At 35.6% G+C, this 27,251-nt stretch overlaps 3 protein-coding genes across 5 annotated transcripts; 2 read left to right on the top strand and 1 right to left on the bottom strand.

The window, feature by feature from the left end:
- Positions 1-1,317: 1,317 nt before the first annotated feature.
- On the bottom strand, positions 1,318-7,798 carry LOC149728765 (sodium-dependent phosphate transporter 2-like). Its single transcript, XM_089887999.1, has 15 exons — positions 7,623-7,798; positions 7,063-7,220; positions 6,649-6,805; positions 6,085-6,225; positions 5,759-5,844; positions 5,601-5,697; positions 5,102-5,218; positions 4,904-5,028; positions 4,454-4,499; positions 4,364-4,395; positions 4,203-4,301; positions 3,229-3,371; positions 2,381-2,566; positions 2,086-2,170; positions 1,318-1,848 (listed from the first exon to the last, which is right to left on the bottom strand). The coding sequence occupies exons 1-15, from the start codon at positions 7,654-7,656 to the stop codon at positions 1,696-1,698; spliced, it is 1,659 nt and encodes a 552-aa protein (XP_089744125.1). The 5' UTR covers positions 7,657-7,798; the 3' UTR covers positions 1,318-1,695.
- On the top strand, positions 7,335-15,622 carry LOC149728764 (sialin-like). 2 transcript variants are annotated; one of them, XM_089888003.1, is made up of 11 exons: positions 7,395-7,512; positions 10,650-10,756; positions 11,009-11,209; positions 11,518-11,751; positions 12,335-12,509; positions 12,929-13,062; positions 13,464-13,619; positions 13,819-14,059; positions 14,436-14,569; positions 14,936-15,074; positions 15,133-15,622. In XM_089888003.1, exons 2-11 carry the CDS (start codon positions 10,706-10,708, stop codon positions 15,168-15,170), a joined length of 1,503 nt encoding a protein of 500 aa, XP_089744129.1. In that variant the 5' UTR covers positions 7,395-7,512; positions 10,650-10,705; the 3' UTR covers positions 15,171-15,622. The 2 variants fall into 2 exon arrangements, with proteins under 2 accessions (XP_089744130.1, XP_089744129.1); XM_089888004.1 differs by lacking the exon at positions 15,133-15,622 and having other exon boundaries at positions 7,335-7,512; positions 14,936-15,085.
- Positions 15,623-16,135: 513 nt separating this feature from the next.
- Positions 16,136-26,520, top strand: LOC149728763 (VWFA and cache domain-containing protein 1-like). 2 transcript variants are annotated; one of them, XM_089887979.1, is made up of 14 exons: positions 16,136-16,736; positions 17,044-17,261; positions 17,556-17,777; positions 18,246-18,425; positions 18,720-19,171; positions 19,473-19,652; positions 19,864-20,009; positions 20,230-20,393; positions 20,602-20,748; positions 21,097-21,388; positions 21,609-21,861; positions 22,470-22,641; positions 25,551-25,678; positions 26,057-26,520. In XM_089887979.1, exons 1-14 carry the CDS (start codon positions 16,341-16,343, stop codon positions 26,446-26,448), a joined length of 3,342 nt encoding a protein of 1,113 aa, XP_089744105.1. In that variant the 5' UTR covers positions 16,136-16,340; the 3' UTR covers positions 26,449-26,520. The 2 variants fall into 2 exon arrangements, with proteins under 2 accessions (XP_089744105.1, XP_089744104.1); XM_089887978.1 differs by lacking the exons at positions 25,551-25,678; positions 26,057-26,520 and adding exons at positions 23,269-23,396; positions 23,775-24,238.
- Positions 26,521-27,251: the final 731 nt, after the last annotated feature.

Here is a 27,251-nt window from a genome sequence, read left to right as displayed (position 1 = left end):
GCAAGTCTCACTGTGTTTATTATTCTTGTATTTTATTCCTTGTACCGCTGGAACAAGAAAAATATATCTACAAAAAGGTAAGATCGTTTTTTGTCTAATTTTTTTGTTATTTAACTGAATACATTTACGACAGTACTATCAAGTCCGGTTTGCTCATGAGACGAAATCACAGCATGGAGTTCTTTGCAGAGTCGATTGCGGCGAGTACTGTTACTGGCGTTGTGGTACCTGGCGTCTTAGGGTTCGACGGTACGATGTTCGAAACTCATACCAACCCGGACTTCCTGCCACCGTAACTTTTTCATGTTTTTCTTCAACCAAATGGTTCTTGGCAACTTTTGGCATCATACGTTTAAATTTGCCGTGTATTGCAAACACAATCATGGCGTCAGTGGCAATGGTTTGCGCGCGTTTATTTAGCCCAGAGGATAGGGGTCCCTTAGGTATAGTCCCTTAGGGTTGTCTAAATTGTTAGACTTAAAAAAATCCTAATAAAATACCAACAAAGTTATATATACATGGTAACTCGTGAGGGGCACGAGGTGTTTGAAACAGAACACCCGTGTTATTTCAACCATGGTCGCTGTCATGCACGCGTGGATGAATAAGTTACGTTCACCGTACCACGACGCATGTTCGACGTTTCAACGTCATGCTTCTCACTCTTACCACTGCGTACCTCATTGTCAGACCTTTAAAGCTAATTTAAAGTGCCATATTTTCACTTTATAAAACTTTTAAACACTTTTTGTAGGTTATACATGTACTTTTAACTATTGCGTTTAAATTGCCTACCGAATTCTTTATGTTTAGGTTGCATGTACTTTTAATCTTCCTAAATTTCCCGTCGAACTCTTTGTCCTGCTTGAAGGCGCTGCAGCGTAATTATAATTATTGCATTGCGCGCACAGCTAAAGCTTGAGGCTGTGTTTTATACAAAGTTACTTGCTTTAACACCTCGTGTCTGTTTCTGAACAGTTGTTGCTAGTTTCACAATGACAATAGGTAGTTATATAGCACTGTGAGCTATTTCATTAAGATTTTTTAGGAAGTTTTGGTTAGCAATTGCGCTTAAATACTGCAATAAGCTATGATTGTGCAGTCAGTGTATCGTCGTTTAGTTACAGAGTACATAAAAATATGTCATTAAAGTCTTCAGTTCAATGACAGAAGACGATAACGTATGAAGGTAACTTAATCATATCATCAGTTTAAATTTGTATGAAATGTTCTATTATTTTGCGGAGCGTATATTACGCCACGCATTTTAAAAGTTGGAATACGTCACATCGACAATTAGTTTGTGCTGTGTGAAAATGCTGTAAACGATATTTTCCTTTTATTTTTGTTTAAAATATCAAATCATTTTCGCATTTCGCATATCACAAGACCAAATTCACAGAAAAAGAAAATGTATATACTGCTGAGTTCATAGATGCTTTTCGTATACAACTTTGTGGCTTGCGCGCCGATTTTAATAACATTGTCAATACATTCGCATATGGTCGTTGCACAATGTATAGATTTTCACAAATGGTTCATACACGGCATATACATATACAGATGTCCGGTGTAAAGTTGTATAAGCAATCAAATGAAAGAAAGAGTATTTTAAAATACGCGTAACGTAATTTTAGGTGAACCGTCGACCCGTTTTGTATACAACTATACTGATGCAAAGACTATACTTATGATTTAGAGAAATTGCATGAGAAGAAACATACAGCCAGCACTTAAAAGGCCAGATACAGGTACAGTGACGAACCAAGCACACGCGATGTTTCGCGCCACGCTCCAGTCCACTGCTGCACGTGACCCATACCAACCGATAGAGACCACAGCGCCAACCTGCATTATATTCACACAGTTTATAGTACTATGGTATAATAGGGTACCGTTAGCACATAAACCCAAATTTGTTTAACGTTTTATTTAACCAATAACAACGCTCTTTTTAGAGTCGCGGATCTATGAGTATGTAAATCTGTTATAATTATTCGTTTACTACCAAATGGGACAACAAAGTAAAAGAAAATGCCCTTTAACCAAACCTACTATTACGTTTCGTACTTTCTTATTACGTACCTTGCAATGCGTTGTCGAAATAGGAATTCCAATATTGGATGCTATCAGCACTGTTGCTGCAGTCATTAGTTCAATGCAGAAACCACTGAAAATATAACACTCGCAATGATGAACTGACAATTATATTATAACAGAACGAAGGCTAAATGTCACTTTTCTGTTCAAATAAAATAGCGAAGATAAAATTAACTAAAGCAACATAAAAACGAAACTAGCAAAATAACGACAGCAGTTCTTAAAACATGCTACGGTTAAAAAAGTGGCTTTCAAGACCACAAATGCCTAAGTAGCGTACCGAGAAGCTGTTACTTTGGTTAGATCTTCTCCAATCGTTTTCATTACCCCTCTGCCGAAAGTCCAAACTCCCAAACTAATGCCAGCACCACCGTACAGTAATAAGTACCATGGTGTGAAACCAACCTGGCCCACACCACCTGACCAATATATCATCCAAAGGGCAATTAATGGGCCAATAGCGTTGCTGCAAAAAAGTTAAAAAATAATTTTGAAAATTTGGTAATATATGATCATAAAATACACATGGGAACAATACAGTCAAAACGTACTGAATCAGTTTTGGTCATCCTTTTTTAACGTCACATGCGTGTTTCGAATATACCGTTTGCTGCAGCCGAATATACGGTCTATTGGGCATTTGGTTCCGCTACTGCAATGCGGCATAGACTTATGAACCATCCGCATATTTTAACTGGGTTCATTTTGTTGCACGGTCATGTCGGTAACGAAACTCCACTAGCTGTGATAAAGTTCATGCCGGGACTAAAATAACTCGTGCTTAACTGTTAACGCCTTTTTCGGTATCAGCGTTAGCTTTTAAATGCCGATCCATAAGTTTTGTCTTTATCAGTTACCCCTATTAGCTCTTACAGTGTACCTAAATGTTAATGTAATACAGTGGGGCAAAATGGGACAACTTTAGCACATAATATTGAAATATCCTGATTTTTGGAACAATTATCAACGCTTTATAAAAGTCGTGAGAATATATTCTTTGTTAACAACCAAATGGGACGAGAAAATGAAATGAAAACGTGTCCCATCTTTCTCCAACCTACACTACATGTTAACGTTTGTTTCTGGCATGAACATGGCGTCATCAAACAAAACTTTAGAATCAATTACCTGACGTCATTTCCTCCGTGAGCAAAACTGGCGAAGCAAGCCGTGAGAACTTGTAGACTGCTGAAGAGCTGACGGACAGGAATCGGATCATCTTTTTCTGCGTCGTCTTCTGGTGTGTCCTCAGCGACGGATGTTGAATCCTCCTAAATGTAAGAACGGTTTACTTATATATATTAGGGTGGATGAAGATGGGACACCTTTTTATTCATTCTCTCGTCCCGTTTGGTAGTAATAAACAAATAATATTTTAAGAATTTTAAGCCCATTTCCTTAAGGTCCTCATAGTCTGTTGTTAATTGTTATAAACTTATAACATAACCAAGGTATTTGGATATTGCATACAAAAGGTGTTCCATCTTCATATTTAGTACGCTATATTAGCGTGGGGTAAGAAGTTTTCATTCTCGTTCCTCGTTCCATTTGGTAGTAAACCAAAAATATTTACAGAATTACATAAGCGTATAATTATAGCCTATAGCGACTCTAAAAATTGGTAATTATTATAAACACGATCAGGAAATATGCGATTTAAGTACTAACAATATTTCATCTTACCCTACAGTACTATACCTAACTGTAACTTCACGTTTGTTTTTTCAAGTGCATCTTGATTTGTTTTAATTAAACAAAATTAAAATTCAAATAGTTTATACTGTATTGTGGTTTTAGCATTCATGCTTTTATTAAACACCTTTACTCAAGTAGTTTTTATACGGCGGGAGTAACTTAAAAAAATCCGTTGTAAAACAAACAGGCTAATAATAATTTGCGATGTTCTGTTTTTATAGCCTTACGTTATTAACAATTTAAAATATGGCGGTATTTTCAGATACTTTATCAAGTTTTAGTTGTAACAATATAGTTCTGTAAGACGCATGTCCCATATAGCTATAAACGGCAACCATTGATTTAGTGCAGGATACGGTTTCTATAATTGCATGCAATGTTTTAGAAAGATAAATGAACCTATTTACCGGGCCACAGTCATTTATGCTGTGGTCTGATGTACGTAGTTGTACCATACAAGTCTTTTCTGTGCCGTGTCTGCTTGAACCTGCTTTTTCTGTATCTCCCTGTTAAATATCAGTTTAATTTTAAAAAGACTTAAAAATCATCAACTGAAAAAAATCCTTACCTTTAGAAAAACAACGGTTTCGTGTTTGTAATCTGTAAAATAGATATGGTTTAGTTTTGACTGGTATAATATTTCTTATAAGTAGCTTACCAACGCTCTTGTTGCTGCTTAACGAACGCGAGCACGCCTCTACCGTCTGTATAAAAATGTTGTTGAAATATTGTTTTTACTTTTATTGGTATTTGACGAAAATGTGTAACTATAGGTAGCAGCATCACTGTACAATTTGGTGTGATGTTATTATATAATATGTATAGTAGGATGGGGGAAGGTGGGACACCTTTAGCACATAATATCTGAATATCTTGGTCGTGTTTTAAACAATTAACAACGGTATATATGGGAGTCGGGGGAATATGGTATTTCGCTATATGTTATTTGTTTACTACCAAATGGGACGAAAAAATAAAATAAAACGTTGTCTCATCCTTTCCCACCTCGTTATATACTCGTTACACATGGCACTTCAAATACAAGATTACGCGTAATAGGTAAAACGGGAACCGTTTGCAATTAACAAAATATTAAAGCGAAACTCACATCGAAGGCGGGTGGGGGGTCGAAGTCGATCGAACTTCGTGAAGCTTTTTCGTGAGATTCGCTTGAACAAGAGGAAACGCTCTCGTCAAATTTCTTCTCCGAGGCTTCGGATCGCATCAGTTCTTCTGCGTTGTTTTTTTAGATTAACCTCAGCGAGCCTCATGCGCCCTGTCGGTCACGGTTTCTGCTCGGACTTACCTGATTTCTTCTTCACTCTTGGCACAATAATAAAGAGAGTAGCGATCGCTATCAAGAGCATCCCTCCCCCAGACACCAACGCTACGCCCCACAGCGGTAAGTTGTCCAGACCCAGCACTGTATAAAAAGAATTCCGCTTTTTTAATTTTTAAAGAGCTTTACGCGGAATGTGCTACAGTTAAAGTTACAGACGATGCTTTTTTAGATGTGTTTTAACTCTGTTTGGTTTAATTTTTTACCGTTTTACGCCAAATTTGTCAGTGCTACAATTAAAATTTCAAATGAAGCTTATTTTAAACGTGCTCACTTTAGTTTGCTAAATTTTATATCGTTTTACGCCAAATACGCTATAGCTAAAGTTTATTACGTCTAGCTTATCAGAAGTAAAACAATCAACAAACAAAACCCGTTTCTGTGCATTACACGCAATCAACCAATTAAAAACCCGATTGCAGAAACGTATGCAAATATTTAGCACACACGAAAACACCCTGTTTACCTGGGGCGCCCGAGTACAGGATCGAAAACAAGTTAAGGCCGACTGTTACGGAATAAAACATGGGCAAAAGCTTCAACCCTCGCTGTAATGGATCGTTCTAAAGGGAGGAAAGGTCAGCAAAATAAGATACGCGTCGACGGCCCAGCAAAATAACCTACCGAGTCTAATATGTATTTGCTAATAAAGTAATACAACACAACTGAGGCGAACCCGGCCAGCACTGGAGAAACGAACCAACTAACGACTGTGGAAAAATACAAATAATTAGAATAAGTTCAAGTTAACACTCTGTTATTCCATTCTCCTTGGTCCATTACTTTTGTTTACCACCAAATGTGACGAAAAAATAAAATAAAAAGTTTTCCATCTTCTCACACCCTACTATAAATCTTAAAAATCAGACTAAAAAAGTGTTTTAAAGCAGCGGCATAATAAAAAGTTTAAGACCGTAGCAAAAAAAGGGGGTTTAATGTTAGAAGCAAACCTATGAACCCCAGATTTTTCCAACTAACTCCTTTTGCGCCAACCGCGACCAATGAGAAACCGATAGAAGCTCCCACAATGCTGTGCGTGCCGGAAACCGGCAGTCGCAGACAGGTTGCTAAAAGTTGCCACATTGCAGAACCTAAAAACATATCTCTGTCATGTGTAGGTTGCAACATTGGCTGACTATTACTTTGTTTAGTTGTAAAGTGCGTATTTCTGGTCAGAAAGTTAAATAAAACTAGAATGTATATAACATCAAGCTTGTATGCGGTGAAATTCTATAAACCGGTCTATTAGCATAAATACACATATAATATTCCGTATTTCCTGACTGTAGTTTTACCAACCAATGACGCCTTTGCCGGGCTACAGTTATATAATTCTGTATTCTTTGGTTGCTATACCAAAAGAGACGATAAGAATAATTTAACATGGTTACTATATATATCATTCTGGTTTAACTCCCCTTTATGCGCGCTTCACAGTTCTATAAGTTAACGTGTAAAACCCTATGCCCACGGACGAGACATTTGTTTCATTAAAAAAAGCAATTCCTTCTTACCGAACATCGCACTAACTTGACCCGTCATCAGAATCTCGGTTCCCCCATCGAACGAGTAAACTTCAACGTCGATAATTCCTTTCCGGATCGTCTCGCCCACTTTCGCCCCGATAAGCAGAGCCCCAGATGTCTCGAATATTGTAGCGAGAATGCAAGCCTTTGAATTATAAACACTATAAGCAACTAATACTTAATCTTAAAGCGAACAACATCCGAACATTGTGGTTTTGTAACGTTTAACTGTGAGTTATGGTGGGGGGAGGGGGAGATGGGACACCTTTAACGCATAATATCCAAGTATCCCATTTTATCCTACTGCACTTTTTTATTGTAAGGAACGAACTAAATTGGAACGCTATTTTTGAGGAGCTTATAGTTTTGCAATTTTTATCAAATTGTGAAGTATAACTGCACCTGTCTTATCGTAATGGCTTTGGATCCGACAGTGGTTCCAAAACTGTTGGCAACGTCGTTCGCACCGACGGAAAAAGAAAGGACAATTGCTGCAACAAACCCGGTTATAAGCATCCACAAAAAGCTCTCAGAAGTCCAAGGTACTGATGTGCTGGAACCTGCAAAATACCAGGATTTCTCGGTTTCAAAGTAAAAAGTACAGATATAAGAAGCATATATTGTTAAAAAAATATAAACCGAAAATTTGTTTTTTTTAAACTGAATAGAAATCATTCAAAAAAAATATTTTTTCTGCTAACTGGTTTCCTAAAATCAAACTAAAGCAACTGTATTTATAAACTTCTTCTTTTCAGACCAAATCCATATGAACCAGATTTGCGCTGCAAATGCAGATTTGGAAATATTTTGCAGTTTGGCTATCGGTTTTATTATATCTTTAGAAGCGACAAGGTTAGTAGAAAAAACCCACAACACCCACTTTCCGCATGTCTTAAAGAACGTTCTATTATGTTTACGATCTTGGCGGCATGGTAACACAATATTTATAATTTAAAACTCACCGTAAACGGAGGAAAATGCAGTTGTTGTATCCATTTTTACACAGCTTCTAACTTCGGTTATAAACTATAGTATTTCTAATTCAAATTAATGCTACTTGGCCCAACACCTGCGGTACCGCAATACCATATGCGTCACACTTGTTTTTCAAGGTAGTCTGTTTGGAAACAGAAGTTGAACAATTATTTGCAGGCAAACAACTTAATCTATGATAACCCCTCAGCTAATTATTGCAACTATTTAACCTTCAATTTGGGAGCGCAACTGCGCTTCTGATCCCTTAACAAATATTGCTAAAGCCAAAACCTCTTCAAGGCAAAGTTAGCACCAAAAAAAAAAGCAAAAAGTAATCCCAACTCGCCACGTTATTTTCTCTCGTATCTAACTCTGCTGACGAGGGGTCTTCAGTTGAGTGGGTTGTTTTGCAAAATACCTCAACCGTGTTGGACTGTTTCGGTAACGCTTGATGGCTCTGTGGCTGCCCCTTACAACACCTGACAAAAGTCAATTGAGTTTCTTGGCAAAATCGGCGGCATTTATGACCCTTTGCGTTATAGTACTGCTGTGATAAAGGACTATAAAATACTCCCCGGGGCTGACTGCTAACATAAACATAATTTAATCTCGTGCAACTGAGAAAAGAAAAAAGGTTTAAGCATTGTCCAGGTTTTCAATTGACCATGCGAAAATTAAAAAAAAAATTAAAGAACGTCCAAACTTTTTCACTCCGCGTTATAACGTCAGATTGCGGGGGTTTAAATAAAATAATTTATTTATTTGATACATTACTGATTTTGATCCTTGCCCGAGGCATTCTAACATATTGCACAATCGAATGCAAATAACGCACAGAGAGAATTTGCTATATTTTGACTGTCATTTTTTTTCAAACACCAAAACAATAGTCGATACAATTTTCAAGTAAGTTAAAATATGCAGCCGCCAATTTGCTAAATTCTTAGCTTGTTTAAACACTTATCGTGTGAGCATAGCCATGGGCTTCCTAAGCACATATTATCAAAGTCATTATTGAAGGTTATGCCAACACGGTGAAATAGTAAATTTATAACTAAAGTAAAAAAACACCGACTGGTTGTCTGGCTGCATCAAAATACCCCAAACATGGTTCATTTTTTTATTATCTCATTTGTTAGAATTTGTTTATAAATTACAAAATATAACCGTATTCCCACGACTCTAAAGGGGCTTTATTATAAGTTAAAAAACGATTAGTAAATTAGGATATTACATATCGGTACAGCTGTCTTACCCCGCGGTACTATCAATGTAACGACCAATTTTTTTTCATACTGACTGACTTTTATAGACGACAAATATGTTTTCTGTTTGCTAAAAGATCGTTCTGTTTTGCAAAATTATCCAAACGGTAAAACCAGCAATTAAGGGCCGCCCATGTCATCTTGTCTGTAATGACGCATCTTGTAGAAATGTTAACATTCGGGTTTAAATTTAGTAATTGATCTTTAGAAATGTATGTAAGTCAGCGATTGTTTGTTGCAAAATATTACCGCAACACCTTTGGCACCAGTAATCTGCCCGTCTTTCCTTTAACTTTAATGTTTTATAAATTTGGCATCATTTTTTAGAATTAAATTTATTATACTCTGTTCGCAGTGGGATTATTACTACATTGTTAAAAAGGTACGAGTATATACGACAAGTAAACTTATTATAACACGCCACGATGTATAGTGTATATTCTCAGATCGTAACCGCCGCATTTTATCTAGAACGTTTGGCATACACAGAATCAATGTGTAAGAAAGCGTATAACATCGTATCTTCATTTTCTTATGTTCGTTACTTGAACCAAATCGTGGTTTCGCTTGTTCATACTTTGCGGTAGATACATAATTGATAGCATATATATTCAAACGTCAATTGCGGTAAATGGGTCGTGACCTGGGTGATGGGCGTATTTTTGTTGGCGTGCAAACAGAATTTGTGTGCCAAGTTTACTGGAAAATACAAATACTCTTCAAGCCTTTTTCGTAGCATTTTTGCTAAACTTTGGTTGCGAAAACAGCTGGTATGACATAAGCATTCTTCTTTTCTATGCAATTTGAAATCAACCCGTAATGTTTTAAGTGACATACATATGAATTAGAAGGTGGGTCGTAGTATATTTTGCTTTCTGGTAAGCATGATTGCCTCTAACCTAGATTGACAGCTAACGTAAACAAAATTCAAAAAAAATCACCAATGTAAGATATACGGTAACTTGTAAGTGGGCATGAGTATGAAACAGAACATTCGTATTGTAACGACTAACGTTGCACAACACGCGGGGATAAAACCAGTTATTCTCTAATTACCGTCCTTAACTCTTTAGCACCACAAGTGTTTGGAAGCTACTGCAGTATTACTACATATGAATGAATGTTGGTTGCTTTATTCCCACGTGGCCTGAAAACGACAGTCGTTATAACACAATCACCCACAATAAAGTTACATAGGCATGGCACCTCGTTAGCTGGCACGAGGTGTATGAAACAAAACTAAGTGTTATAACGACTGTCGTTGCCAAGCGAGGATAAGGGAACTATATATTCATTCATTTAAAGAGTTAGATATTCATGCTGTATTAGCAAGCGAATTTTGCAAACGTTTTTTTTTAAAAAAGAACTTTGTAAAAAAACTTTTTTTTTTGTAATTAATATAGTAGCATTGATTAATTGTCGTTGTTGGTGTGATCTAACAAAAACTCTATATACCGCTTAATTTTTGGCAGTAAAATTTAAATCGCATAGCACGGAAATAATTCAAGCAAAACTTCCGGATTCGTAAAGGTACAAACCAATCGTTTGGTTCACAACGATTGCTGCTTGTTGGCTATACGGAGTGCAACGTTTAAAAAGCAATTCTGCAAACCCGTTGGAAATTTATGGGTATTCCAACGACGACAATGCAAAGTCTAGTTCCCGATTGATTGCCGTTTACTGCGTTTATTTAAGTTTGCAAGCTGCATGTGGCGTTTAAACATTAACCAATTTATTTTGTAAATATAGGGGCGGGTCGTTCGGCATATGTTTGAATAGCTTGTATGAAATGAACATCTGATAAGATGGGAGACGAAAAATCAGACGAAAATGCAGCATATTGTAAGATTAAAGAGGTAAATAATGATTCTGTGGTGTGTGGAATGTTATTTATATTTTTAAAATAAGTCTTGATTTTAATCATTACATTATCGCTAACAATCATAATGTAATAGTCACACAGTAATTTTAATTAGAAGTACATACTTCAGAATATTGTAAATTTCACACTGGACATATAGATATTCAAACGGTTTACGCAAATAAACTTGAAAAACAAATGCACTATATAAAAAATAAACAGTAACGTGTTCAATTTCTTGAGCTAGGAGCCTACGCCAGGACGATACATCAAAGCAAGATACGTTTTGGCGTTCATGGGTTTTCTCGGTATGTTTAATGTGTATTCACTCCGAACAAACTTGAGTGTCGCCATCGTTGCTATGGTCAACTCCAGTAGCGAGTCCGAGGGAAATGCTTCAAACGTTTGCCCGGACAGAGGACAGAGCACAAGTGAAACTGCTAACTCGGTGAGAGATATGTTTAACGGGACACCTTTAGCACGTAATATCAAAATATCCTGATCGTGTGTTATTCAATTAACAGCGGTCTATGTTAGTCGCGAGGGGGAGGTTTTATTTAATTCTTTGTATGTTCATTGTTTGCTACCAAATGAGACAAGAAAATAGAATGAAAAAGTGTCCCATCTCCCCCCGCCCTATATTATATATATATAGATATAAATATATAGTGGGGCCTATTTTCAAATAAATCGTTAAAGACGAGTCTAATTTAACTTTTGCATTCCCAAAATCTTTGTATACTATTTTTTACTCAGAACGGTATTTTCGACTGGAATTCAGCAGATCAAGGATTACTTCTGGGTTGTTACTTTTATGGTTACATCGTCAGTAACGTACCGGGTGCGTGGCTGGCAAGAAGATATGGCATAAGACTAGTTCTCGGAATAGCGATGTTGCTCTCCTCTATTATAACACTATTTACCCCACTAGCTGCAAGAGCAAGTTTTGAACTGTTTGTTGCCTTGAGAGTGATGCTCGGATTTCTTCAAGTAAGACTTTGGCTTTCTTTTGCGTGTTTATAGCCTGTAGCATATATAGTAGGGTGGGGAAGATGGGACACCTTTTCATTATATTTTCTCGTCCCATTTAATAGTAAACAAGAAACATTCAACGAAATATAAAACTAGACTTCTATAGACCGTTGTTATCCGTTTAAAACACGATTAGGATATTTGGATATTAGGTGCTAAAGATGTCCCATCTTCCCCACCCTACTATATATTAATATATAAATGAACCATGTAGAGACTCATTTAAAATTAGGACATGTACAACGTACACACACTTATTTTATTAAACTGTGATCACTTGCGTATAGATTTAACTATACATGAGAGGTTAAGATAAGATAGTCCATGTTCCATTGTCTTTTTTATTGTTCCATTTGGTAGTAAACAGAAAAATATATGTAACTGTATCCTCACATATCTAAAATAACGTTGTTGTTGTTCAAACACGTTTTAGAAAAGTCAGGACATTGTGTGCTAACGGTATACACTTTACCCCACAATAATATCTCTGCACCAAACCGGTACGTAATCACATGGTTAATTTCAATGCTGTTTTTCACAGGGTGTCAGTTTCCCAACTATGCAAGGGGCGTGGGGGTTGTGGGCGCCTCCAATGGAGAGAAGCGCTCTTATTTCCGCCCACGTATCCGGGGCGAGTTTCGGGACATGTGTCACTCTACCGCTGGCTGGAGTGATCGCAGATGAAGCGGGATGGGAAGCCGTGTTTTATGTTACAGGTTAGTTTGTTAGTGTATTGACTTGTAACAATTTATGTAAATTTATAAGGTGGCGATTGCATAGAATGAATAAGTGACTTATATTAATTTTCGTTTAAGGTAATGAAGATACAGTTGCCACTTAAGTCCTATGTTTCCTGTTTGTATTTTAAACAATTAAGAACATTCTTTTAGAGCCACCGGGCTACGGTTATTTGTTTTTTTTAATATTCTTTGTTTATAGCAAAGTGACGAGAAAAGAGAATGAAAACATATTCTATCTTACCCCACCCTACTATATAAAAAATACGGAAAGTAGCGGTAAACGACAGTCGTTAACACATGTATAACAGAAGTATAAAACTTATTTGATAAATAGACCGTTTCCACCTATACAAACAGTATCATGCTATAAACCATGTAATTATACAACATTAAAGGGTCTGTAGCTTTGCTTTGGAGCTTAGTTTGGCTTGGTATTATACACAACTCACCGTCGGAGCATCCAAGGATATCAGAACAGGAGAAGACTTACATTAACAGCAGCATTGGAGTGGAGACTTATAAGCAAGAGGTATAGTTGAAAAAAAGATTACAGATTTAAAGGCCAATATAGGTCAACTCTGCCTAAAATATTTAGGCTAAATTCTAATGTTTAATGGTGCATTTTAAAAAACAGAACATCTATATACAGTAGGGTGGGGGCGACGAAACACCTTTAGCACATAGTATATAAATATCGTGAACGTGTTTTAATCAATCAAGTCGTAAGAATACGGCTTTACAAGATTTACAACAAATTGGACGAGAAAATTAAATAAAAATATGACCTATCTTCTCCAACCTACTATATATTATGTACTAGCTTATTGGTTTATTAAGTAATCATTTTGTTGTTGGAAATATTTTAAGTTTTATTTTGTTATGCGGACGTGTATTTTTATAATATACAGGACAGCATGTTATTCTCTTAAGGGTGTAAAGCGAAGAACGCCATGGAAATCAATGCTCACATCCCTACCGCTGTTAGCTATACTGACTGGTCACTTTGCAAGTAATTGGGGCAACTACACTTTACTAACGATGCTGCCAACATATATGTCGTCTATCCTCAAGTTTAACCTTTCCACGGTAAGCTAAGTCTATTATTACTTTTCAAAAATTACTATCTCGTAATATTTAAAAAAAATATATAGTACTGTGGGGTAAGATGGGACACTTTTAGAACAAAATATCTAAATATCTTGATCGTGTTTTGAACAACTTTGGATTAAAAAGGTATCTTATCTCCCCCCGCCTTACTATATGTATATTTTTACTTTTTTAACAGAGCGGTTTCCTGTCCTCCGTACCGTACATTCTACAGTGGCTGTTTACGGTTATTGGCGGATACATTACTGATGTAATACGCAGACGCGGACTTGCTTCGACAAACGTCATTCGTAAAGTGAACACAGCTCTGGGATTGGGAATTCCTGCTCTGTTTTTGGTGTTGGCTGGTTATATTGGGTGTAACGTTGCAGCAGCTGTTGCATTCTTCTCGATTTCTGTTGCATTTAATGCACTGACAGGTATGCACGTGTAGTACTACGTTGGGTAAACTAAGACACCTTTGGCACTTTAACCCCATATTTCTTGATCGTGTTTTAAATATTTAACAGCCATATTTAATTGTGTAAAAACAATAGAGTGGGAGAAGACGGGACACTTTTAGCAAATAATATCAAAACATACGGATCGTGTTTTAAACAATTAAGAACTATATGGGAGTCGTAGGAATACGGCTTCATGGTTCTTTGAATGTTCTTTGTTAACTACCAAATGAACGAGAAAAGAGGATGAACAGGTGTCTCATCTTTCCCCACTGTATATACATTATTTTTTTACTATTAAATGGAACGAAAATGAATAGCATTGACCATCTTACCCCAAGCTACTATATACTAGTGCCTGGTTGCAAAGCAAACACAGTGGACATAGCACCAAAGTACGGCGGAATAATATACGGAATGTCGAACACACTTGCCAATATTCCTGGTTTCTTGGCACCTCAAGTCGTCGGACTTCTGCTTTTAGATGGGGTAAGCAGTTCATCACTGAGGTGTTATAGGTATAATGGACAAAATCTGGCTCAAATCCCAGTTCTTGACAACGGCCTAACCGTCAAAGAATAGAAAGTGGTTTTATAAAACGACTGTCCTTTTACCATTATTGCGTATCCATCTTGTCCTGGCAGTAGGCCATACTATAACCTGTGTTGCTATAACAGAATAAACTTACGTTATGAATAAATAAATGTAACCTATTTATAATCGAGTTGCGAGGTCATGACAGTACCCATAACAAGGGTGTTCAGTTTCACACACCCCGTGCTCGTTACCACGTATTTAACTGGTTTGTGTGTTGGATTTAAAACAACAATTTTATTTGTTTTTATAATTCTATAGAATAGTCTCACTCAGTGGCAGACTGTGTTTTGGATATCTGCTGCGATATATTTAGCTGGTGCGTTGTTTTATCTTGTATTTGGGTCTGCAACCGAACAGTCGTGGGCCAAGGGAGACATTATCAGCATACAAAAGCAAGGTAATTTCTAAAGTAGGCAAAATTGTATTACTAATAACGTAGTTGTTATTTCTTTCAGAGCATTCTCTTTCCACTGTATCTATGTCAAAATTGTAACTCATATGACGTTTATTTTGTAGTATATACCAACGTATAGTTGCTGCAATAATTTTACTCATTCACGAATTTAATACGCTAAGGTAATAAAATATGTTTCCACAAGTCACGACCACACAAGAGTATATAATCTATGTTGGGGTTGCTTATATGATTTTTTTATCTATAAGTACAGTAGGTTAGGGGAATATGGGACACCTTTTAAATCTACTTTCTCGTCCCATTTAGTCGTAAACAAGGAACATTCAAAGAATTATAAAACTATATCCCCACGACTTCCATAGACCGTTGTTAATTGTTTACAACACGATCATGATATTCGGATATTATCTGCTAAAGGTGTCCCATCTTACCCCAGCCTACTTTATTTCCGTAGTTTTATTTTCGCATTTTGTAGTCTAACATCACTGATTTGCCTATTTGTCGCTTGGTAATACATAATTTAAAAGTTGCTGCTTCGTTGAATGCTAACTTTTTTCTGACACCGGAATGTAATAAATTCCTTAGCTTGTAGTAAGCCTTCTGCAAAACATAATCTTTTGGAGGCATTAGCTCAAAGCGTAAAACACCGGTGCGACAATATTCCTTCGGGTGAGATACCATTCCTGAATAGCACCTCCAACGCCAGCGTCAAAACGTTGATTGCAAAGGCGGTTTAGTTTTAGAAATTTATTTCTTTTCAACCAAGCAAACATTACAGAAAAGTAGCAGTTGCGCAGATTTTGAAATGAGGAATTTTAATATCAGAAACGAAGTTACTACGGTATACACCACGGGTCGCTTAAAATATTACTAGTTAAATTTACATGTTTAATGTCAGCTGTAGATAGTATATTAAAGAAGTATGACATACGACGTTATTATACGCAGAGCATAAAGTTCTTCCATAAAAAAGCTGATACGTAAGATATTGTACTGTGACGTACGTTACGTCATATTGCGTCAACGTATCACAGCAAAACACAAATAGTTTATTTCTTACGTAGCGCACGAGGGGAAACGGAAGTAGGAAGCTACTACACAAGGAGCACGAAATTCGTGACTCTTGTTTAAGCGTTGGCTACTTTTAAATAACACATGTAGGCTACTGCTTGTAAAAGGTTGGGTAATCTCATTTAAAAGCAGGTTATGCTAATTGCATTTCGATAAGCCCTTTAAAATGAGTTGCAAATGTGCAGCAAAATGTATAGAGCAACGATAAAGCGTCATTCCTTTATCATATATTGTGTCGTACTGTTGGTATTTTTGCACAACTGGTGTTTTGGCGAGCTTAGTTTTGACAGTACAGAGCACATACGGCAGTCAATAAAACATATACGTGACGACGTACTAGGAGTATCAACGTTCCAGCAACACATCAGCGACTCCACGAACTTTCAAACAGTTTCACTTGACAGCCGTACCATCGTAACCGACGTTGCAGACAGCATCAGCGTTAAGTTTCGTGACCGTGCCGATGCCGTTTTAAGGCTCCAGAAAGAAATCCGGACAGGATACGTTGCCAAATCATGGAAACTATGGAACAAATGCTGCGAAATACCAGAACCTGGACCCTCTGACTTGAAGGTAAACATAAATTGCGTAAATTTCCACGTATTTAGCCATCGGTGCCGCGAGTTATGCAGACGTCCCTTGCTACCGTTATGTAAACATTCAATTTGTTTAGGTAACAGCGCAGTACTATTCAACTAGGCCTATACAACATACCTGTTAACATTTTACAATTTTGTTTTCCAAAATGTCAATGTATCAATTATAATATCAATTAGCAATTAAAATATCTAATTTCAGACCTATAGCATGCCCCACTGTATAACCCTTCCATATAGAATAGTGAAAAAAAAATTTTACTAGATATATTTTTTATTTCCAGGTGAACCATGGCACATTATGTAGCATTGAATCTCTCACTGCATCGAAAAAAGATCAAACTCCAACAAACAATTTCCTCCGCGCAGCGCAGAGGAACAAGGATCTGCATCCAGGATTAAAATGGCAATACTTTGGAAGCGAATTTGGTGTTTTCACCCAATTTCCTGCAAGTCACATTTCATCCTGCAACAGTTCATATGACAATCGTTACAGACCATGGTAGATTCAATTCATAAATAATTTATATTAAATTTATTATTAACTATGTTCTAGATTGTCGAACTAACTTGACTCTCTGTGATAGAGGTCATCCAATTTAATCTTTGCATACCAAATGCTTTTTGTTAATAATAAAATTCCAAATAAAAAGAACTTACTCTTTAGTTCAAAGTTTGCACTGCAAAATGCAAACCTAATATATATATATATATATATCATACAATTTTATTATAAGCGTCATTTTATTCTAAATTGTAAACAATTTTACTTATAAAGTGTATTTTATTTTTACAGGTATGTCCAAGCTAGCACCCCAAAACCCAAAGATGTGATTATCGCCATAGATGTATCTGGATCTATGATTATTAATAACAGAATTGGAGCAGCAATTGACGCAGCAACAACTGTCCTAAACACACTGAGTCCTAATGATCGTGTTACTGTGATAACTTTTTCAGATGATGCAAAATCACTTGGCGCAGTGCACTGTACGAAAGCATCAGCTCAGCCTACTAGGTATGAATAAATGTAACTTAATTACCCTTGCGTAGCGGGGCAATGACAGTCCTTATAACAGGGGTGTACTGTTTTATGTACCTGCTGCTTACAGGTATGTTACTTAGGTTAAAGTGCTTAAGTAAAAAATTGAATGGGTGCCATAGCGTAGTGGTTAGCATGCTTGGCTCTAGCCCAGAGGTTACGGGTTAGAGGCTTATCACTGCTACCATTGTGGGTGTATTTTTTCTTGGGCAAGATGTTTAATATCAATGGCTTCAACCCAGTGGTCCCATGAGTTTTTTTATTATCAGTCAAAAAATCACCAACAAAGTTACATATGTGGTAACTTGTAATAGGGCATAAGATGTATGAAACAGAACACCCAGGGTATTATTACCCCTTCCCATGCTCTTTTACCCGAGGATAAATATGATTCATTCATACATTTCAACCTAAATTCTTTCTTTCTACCCTTTTTGTTCTTAGGTCATCTCTCTGCTTTAACAACATGATGGCCAGTGCCACACCACACAATATACACCACTTGGTTGGCCTAGTTAAACAGATAAAACCCCACGGCGACACATACTATGCGACTGCATTGAAACTCTCATTTGATTTTTTGGAAAGTGCCTACAAGTGGGATTTAATAAATTCGTCAAACAGGTATATATTGGTAATTTTGTTATTATTGTTTATATGTTTATGCTATTTTGTATTCTTGTTATTTAAAAATCTTTAGTTATTTTAATATACAATATATTAGTTGTTCCAAAATAAGTCACTTTTCTAGACAATTCAATGTACTCAAGTTAAGGTGTTAACTTATTCTTTGCTGACTATACCTAACTGTTTATATATATATTTATTTATTTTATTGATATTGTATTTCTAGATTTAAAATATGTCATTAGTTCTGTTTAAACAAAATGATAAAATCTTTTATACAATTTTATGCAGTTTTACAAAAGACAAAGTGGCCAAATCTCGCGATCGAGTAATATTATTTCTTTCTGATGGAGTCCCTTCCGATTCGCCATTCCGTATTTTCAAATTAATCAAGCTCCGAAACCTAGCCATGCAAAACAGCGTCGTCCTACTATGCTATGAACTTGGAAAAGGAACTTTTGGTCCCGCACTCAAATTAATGGCATCTCAAAATTTCACCTTTCATGGTTTGGAAATAAACCCTTCCATTTGTGAGGAATGTGACCCTCCTGTTCCGGGGGTCTTCCATAAAGTAGTTGAGACGAAACACCTACGTTCAGCTATGGGCTCATACTACAATTTCTTCTCCCAGCACAAGAATAATGTTGCTTCAACAGGCGATTCTGTTGTTTGGAGTGTCCCTTATTTTGATGCAGGTGGTCTAGGCATGGTGATGACCGCTGCTTCAACTGTGATTATTGATGGTAAGTTACTTAGTTTAACTTAACTGTTTATCGGCACAGTAGTTAGAGCCATAGGTGCAAACATTAGATGGCAGGATAAACAGGCATGTCTTCCTAGTCCATGCATTTTAAATAGTTGGATCACCCGCCTATAGACCCAAGGGAATGTGTTTGATGCTCGTTGTTGACACTTAGCGAAAATTGTTAGTGTTTCCCTATAGGTTATTCCAATTCATATTGTCATTGTTACCCATACCAATGTAAGAATATAAGCTACAATCATTTACTAAGTATTAAATATATTTTTATTCCTCCCCTACAGGGACTTTGGTAGGTGTTGTTGGTGTAGACCTCACCATGCATGAACTGGTAGCGGATGTTACTTACTTTAGCATTGGAGCAAATATTGGATATGCGTTCTTACTAAGCTTAGATGGCAAGGTCCTAATGCATCCCCTGCTACCAGCACCTTCTGCAGTCAGTGATGATACAGTTATTACTGGTAAATATGAATGGAATGCTTTAACCCATTGGTTAAAAAATAATATTCACTCACTAAGTAGCATACTTGGTAACTCGTAAGCTGACATGAGGTGTATGGAACAGAACACCCGTGTTTAACAACTGTCATTTTCCGGCCAAGCAAGGATTAAATAAGTTACATTTATTTATTCATATAGCCTAGTCATATTTACCAATAAAACTTTACCCAGGCATTGAAGCCTTTGAAAGAAGCCCAGAAGTTCTTAAGTTTCTCCACTCAATACTTAATGATGTCAGTAATAATAAAGTAGAAGGTAGTGGGGGTGTTGACGAGGTTTACTATGGAGTTTTTAACATGACGCATATGCTTCCTACAGTGAGTACTGGTGTGTGTAAAACATAACATAATTTTTCTCCGCAAAAACATGTATTAAAACCCAAGTAAAACTCGCAAGTGGGCATGAGGTCTATGAAACAGATAACAGAACAATTGTGTTATAACGGCTGTTATTTTCAGGCCACATATGGATAAATCAAGTTACTTTAACTATCATATAATTCTATATTTATTTTGAATAATAGTTCTGTTTCATTAGGGTCACAAAGACGTTATGCTCCACAATGTTATATCATCATTATCTTGCTCAATTGTAAAAAAAACAAAGTTTATTTTATGCGTTGTGATGGGAGTCAACGTAACATCATTTACTGATCTTGCCCCTCAACAAGTTCCACCGGACTTCACTTTCTTATACCACAGGTTTGTAAAAAAAAATCTAAAAAATAATCACCCACAAAGTAACATACATGGTAACTTTGAACTGGCACGAGGTGTATGAAACAGAACACTCATGTAACCAACTGTTATTTTCCAATCTTTCAGGGTTAAAGCAAGTTACAATTCGGTTTAAGTTATATTCTATATTTCATATTTTTATAATCGGTTTAAGTTATATTCTATATTTCAGGTTTGATCTCGTACCACCAAGTGGGCACTCTATGGTATCAACACAGATGATCACTCCTAACAAAAGCAGTGTTGTATTTGCTCCATCTGCATTTGTAGATAGTGGAAGTTATTTAGAATACCCGGAGTCAACAGCAACAATGCAGAGGTAGTTTTCCATTTCTGTTTATTTTCTTTTAAGTTGTTTTATTCTGTGTAATTTTGATTTCTATAACATTTATTTTTTGAATTGCTTTTTATTAAGAAATAACCACAGTAAATGTGTGGCGCTGTGGTTTAGTTGTAATAATAATATAAAATGTATTAAAAAAATTTAAAGTCTCTACTAAATGGGTTGTAACCTTCAGGGTGTTGGATAGTGTGCCAACTCCGGCCTAAATCTTAGGTCCTGTGGCGTACCACTCTGTAGGACCCCATCCAAATAAATAAAATATCTAAAAAATAAATCAGTTAAATCATTTGTTAACTTTTTAACATAAAGAATTTTACTTTTCAGCTACCAGCATTTTATTTTAACCGGTGACTACTTTGGTTCACCTGCCACTCAGCTTAAATCATCCATCCGTTCAAATGTCTTGGTGTCATGGGTTCTAGATAAAATTTGGATGCATTCCACATTTAACCACCCAGATAAACACATAATATGGAGGTACTTTGCATCTGAAAGTGGAATGTTTCGTATCCTACCTGGTGTACAAATGAATAAATTGTACGAACCAACACATAGACCTTGGTATGACTTGGCAATTGGACTTTTAATGGAAGAATACAACAACCACAACTTCGTGGTAAGAATAATTTTTTTAGAAAAAAACTTATTAATAGAAAGTTTTTTTTTGTAATTTTTTAATAAAACCTAAAGAATCGAATACAGTAGTTAAAAGATGTTTTAAACAATGTTTTATATACAGATTTTATTGTTATTTTTCAGTATAACATAAAGTTTATTCATTTAAATATAAGTTACAAGTTACATTGGTTTATATATATATAATCTTTTAATTTCAGTTTAATCCTGATGACATGTTAGCTGCCATATCCCCTCCATACACTGATGCCAGCACCGGTAACATTATTGTGACCATAAGTAGAGCTATAGTGGAACCCATACTTAACCATTCACACAATATGAATCACCTGCCCCATGTATTAGGGGTCATGGGTGCTGATATTTCACTCCGGTATTTTGAAAGTCTTTTATTTCAAGCCGTACCTGAATGCTCAAGTGGGATTGGTTATTGTATTGTGGTAGATACATCAGGTAGATACATTAAAAAAAATTAATAATAATCACCTACAATGCTACAAAATAACATACATGGTAACTTGTAAGCTGGCATGAGGTATTTAAACAACCATGTAATAACGACTGTCAATTTCCGGCCACCGAAAATAAAGTAAGTTACATTCAAATAAAATAATATGAGCTTTAAGAGTAATTTTTTAATCTAACTTGATTTTTCTTGTTGAAAACGATAGTTGTTATAAGACGGCTGTTCTGTTTTATACACCTCATGCCAGCTTACAAGTTACCATGTATGTAAATTTATGAGTGATTGTTTTTCTGTAAACTGCTGATTGTTTTTTATTTAAATCATAGTAATTTTAACTATTTATTTTTTATTAAAATCATAGTATTTCATTTGTTTGTTGAAATCGTGGTATTTTCAATTCTTTATATATTAGGGTGGGGGAAGATTGGGCACCTTTTTATTCTATTTTCTAGTCCCATTTGGTAGTAAACAAAGAACATTTGAAGAAATTATTAAACCGTATGCTTATGACTCTCATAGACTGCACACAATCTGAATATTTGGATATTATGTGCTGGAGGTGTCCTATCTTACCCTACTATACATTCACACACAGGTTATGTTATTTATGATCACCCACTTGTATCAATGGAGGTAAATGCTGTGGAACTTGCTAGGAATTCCAACTACCATCTTATTCATGGACATCCCAATGTAGCTTCCATACTCATCAATAAAAAGATTTTGGTTCGACAACAATGTATTGATGTGGCAGCTTTAGCTTTCAGGTTGGCAAACTTTTATATTTTGTTTAAAACAATGAATATAGTAGGGTGGGGGGAGACGGGACACCATTAGTACTTAATATCCAAATATCCTGATTGTTTTTTAAACAACTAAAAACAGTCTATGAGAGTGGTAAAAATAGGATTTTATAATTCTTTAAATATTATTTGTTTATGACCGATTGGGGCGAGAAAATAGATTGAAAAGAGGTCCGATCTCTCTACACCCTACTATATGTATATTTTATAATTATTTTATAATAAAGATGTTCATACACCTAGTGCCCAGTTACGAATTTCTACATTTCCATAATAATTAGCTTGTTACTCGGGGGGGAAATGTATTTTTTTATGCATGGCTGAAATTTTAAATATTCCCTTAGAGCAACCACCACTAAGTTTTTGGGATTACAAATGTTTACCCTGTAACTTCTAAAGGACTCTAGGTTAAGTTAGGTAGAGTTAACACACAAATTCTCATAATATGAAATAGTTTATTTAACAATTAAGAACACTCTTTTAATGTTGCAAGGATACAGTTATAAAACTTTGTATAATAATAAAAAATGGACCGTGTTTCCCCACCCTATTATATTTAAGTTTTATACTCTTTGTGTTTTATAATTGCAGGGAAAGTTATTTAATCAATAGGAGCCATATTGCTGAGAGTTCTGGTGGTTTACCATTTGGTGTCTCTCATATTCGTGGATCTAATATTGTTATACTATCTGTTCCAAATGCATTTGAACATGACAACGGTATGTTATTAATGAATAATTGAAACTTTTTTATCATAGTGTGCTGGGCAATAATAGCCGCTACAAAAAACATTTTTATACTTCTTTGGAATTACTACATATATAACTTAGTGGGTAATTATTATTTTTCTGGTGTATTTCTGGGTACAGGTTATTGTAATTGTTGTTTTTGTGATAAAATTTTTTTTTAATGGTTGACCATTTGGGCAAAAAAATCATTGAATTTGAGCAATTACAATTAAATTTTATTTACAGTTTAATGTAAAAAGACATCATTGGGCATGTGGTTGTGTGTTGTATGTACTCCTGGTGGATGTATATATGTATATTGCTTGTTTTATGAAGACTTAATTTAAAGTTTCTGTTTGCCAATTTCAGAATGTGTGAGCCATTTAAGTGATGCAGATGTCTGCGTTTTATCAAAAACATCATGCGAGTCACCATGCATGGAGAGAAAGCAGGCACAACAACTTTATATGACTTGCTTGAACCGATACAATTACACATGGGATGATGCACCCCCGCCATGCATACCTGCCAAGTATAAGAGGGGTGTGAACCACCATAGCAAAGGAATGACCAGCAATGATATTGAATGTGGAAAACTATCAAAAGTTTCTGAAACTCCATTCGCAATAGCTGGTAATGGAGACACAGACGATCCACATATAATAACAAAACATGAAGTCAAATACATTTTACTTTTCAGTTGTAGCTTTGTTTTTATCTTGTGTTTATTTTTTGCCATAAAACAAAGACGAAGACCTTAAATTTGTTTTTTTCGTTCATACTTTACAAATTTAGTTCTTGCTGAACTATCAATAAACGCTATATTTCTGTAATTGTGTTTTTGATTCAACAAATAGAAAAAGTTCGTTAAAATTCATTATTTCTAGTTTCATGGTTTTAAAAAGACCTAATATTTCAGTAGCGAGTTAGTAAACTTCCAGTTATTCTAGGGTTTATGAATATCTATTTTAATTTTATTCAAGAAAATTAAGATAAGACATGTGCTATGTGGAAATGATTATGGTTAAGAAAAAAGTAAGCACAGCTAATAAATAAGCAACTATTATAAAACATATTTTTGTAAACCGCTTTACCAAAACCCTCACTTATGTTTATTTTTTGTTCCATGTTTGGTCAATTTTTTTCCTAAGTAAAAATTATTACATTTCTACACTACTGAAATGTAATGTTTTTATTCAGTATAAGTAGCGTAGGTAGTGTAAAAATGTTATGATTTACTTGGTACCAGGGGGTAGGTGATGTCAAAATAATATGATTGTTCTCAGTACCAGAGGGTGGGCAGTGTAGAAATATAATGATTTTGCAGGTATCAGGGGGGTAGGCACTAGGTAGTGCAGGATTCTAATGTTTCTACTCAGTATCAGAGGAGTAGGCATTGTAAAAATATTATGATTTACCCCGAACCAGGGGGTAGGATGTGTACAAATGTAATGATTTTACATGGTATTAGGGGGGTAGACAATGTAGAAATGTAAAGTTTTTACTCGGTACCAAGGGGATTTGCACTAGGCAGTGTAGAAATATATTGTTTTTACTTGTTATTAGGGGGTGGGCTGTGTAAAAGTATTATGATTTACTCGGTATCAGGGGGTGGGCAGTGAAAAATATTTTGATTGTACTCGGTACTATGGGGGTAGTTAGTGTAGAAATGTAATGTTTTTACTCATTATTGGGGGGATAGGCAGTGTGGAAATGATTTTACTCGGTATCTCGGTACCAGGGTGGTAGGTATCAGTGGGGTAGTTAGGGTAAAAATGTAATAATTTTACTCGTTACTAGGGGGTAGATAGTGTACAAATAATTTTACTCGGTATCTTGTTACCAGGGGGGTAGGTATCAGTGGGGTAGGCAGTATAGAAATGTAATGATTTTGGTTTTTGTACACATCCTACCCCCTGGTACCGAGTAAAAACATTGTAACTTGTGTAAACTACTATAGGGTAAGATGGGTACAGTTAGAACATACCATCTCATTTTTTGTGATAATGTATTTAACGATTAAAAACGTTCTTTTAGTGTTGTAAGAATATGGTTATAAAACTTAGTACAATAATGAAAACATAGACTGTGTTTCCCCACCCTACTATCGTTAAGTTCTATACTCTTTGCACTTTATAATTGCAGAGAAAGTTATTTAATCAATAGGAGTCATATTGCTGAGTATTCTGGTGGTTTACCATTTGGTGTCTCTCATATTCGTGGATCTAATATTGTTATACTATCTGTTCCAAATGCATTTGAACATGACAACGGTATGTTATTAATGAATAATTAAAACTTTTTTATCATAGTGTGCTGGGCAATAATAGCCGCTACAAAAAACATTTTTATACTTCTTTTGAATTACTACATATATAATTTAGTGGGTAATTATTATTTTTTTGGTGTATTTCTGGGTACAGGTTATTGTAATTGTTGTTTTTGTGGTAAAATTTTTTTTTAATGGTTGACCATTTGGGCAAAAAAATCATTGAATTTGAGCAATTACAATTAAATTTTATTTACAGTTTAATGTAAAAAGAGATCATTGGGCATGTGGTTGTGTGTTGTATGTACTCCTGGTGGATGTATATATGTATATTGCTTGTTTTATGAAGACTTAATTTAAAGTTTCTGTTTGCCAATTTCAGAATGTGCGAGCCATTTAAGTGATGCAGATGTCTGCGTTTTATCAAAAACATCATGCGAGTCACCGTGCATGGAGAGAAAGCAGGCACAACAACTTTATATGACTTGCTTGAACCGATACAATTACACATGGGATGATGCACCCCCGCCATGCATCCCTGCTAAGTATAAGAGGGGTGTGAACCACCATGGCAAAGGAATGACCAGCAATGATATTGAATGTGGAAAACTATCAAAAGTTTCTGAAACTCCATGCGCAATAGCTGGTAATGGAGACACAGACGATCCACATATAATAACAAAACATGAAGTCAAATACATTTTACTCTTCAGTTGTAGCTTTGTTTTTATCTTGTGTTTATTTTTTGCCATAAAACAAAGACGAAGACCTTAAATTAGTTTTTTTCGTTCATACTTTACAGATTTAGTTCTTGCTGAACTATCAATAAACGCTATATTTCTGTAATTGTGTTTTTGATTCAACAAATAGAAAAAGTTCGTTAAAATGTTTAAAATTCAGTATTTCTAGTTTCATGGTTTTTAAAAAGACCTAATATTTCAGTAGCGAGTTAGTAAACTTCCAGTTATTCTAGGGTTTATGAAGTTATTCTAGGGTTCATGAATATCTATTTTGATTTTAATCTAGAAAATTAAGATAAGACATGTGGTATGTGGAAATGATTATGGTGAAGAACAAGTGAGCACAACTCTAATAAATAAGCACCTATTATAAGACATATTTTAACAACCTCCTGTCAACTGTGTTTATTTTTTGTTCCATGTTTGGTCTTTTTTTCCCGAGTAAAAATCATTACATTTCTACACTACCTACCCCCTGGTACTGAATACAATCATATTATTCTGACACTGCCTACCCCCCTAATACTGAGTAAAAACATTACATTTCTAGTCTGCACTACCTACCCCCATAGTACCGAGTACAACCAAAATATTTTTCACTGCCCACCCCTTGATACTGAGTAAATTATAATATTTTTACACGGCCCACCCCTTGATAACAAGTAAATACATTATATTTCTACACTGCCTAGTGCAAATCCCCTTGGTACTGAATAAAACATTACATTTTTACACTGTCTTCCCCCCTAATACCTAGTGAAATCCTTACATTTGTACACATTCTACCCCCTGGTACCGGGTAAATCATAATATTTTACACTGCCTACCCCACTGATA

Source organism: Ciona robusta, chromosome 11 (genome assembly GCF_009617815.1).
Source record: "Ciona robusta chromosome 11, ASM961781v2".
Classification (NCBI taxonomy): domain Eukaryota; kingdom Metazoa; phylum Chordata; class Ascidiacea; order Phlebobranchia; family Cionidae; genus Ciona; species Ciona robusta.
Note: the sequence above shows the minus strand (reverse complement) of the source record. Positions and strands in the feature narration are given on the sequence as shown.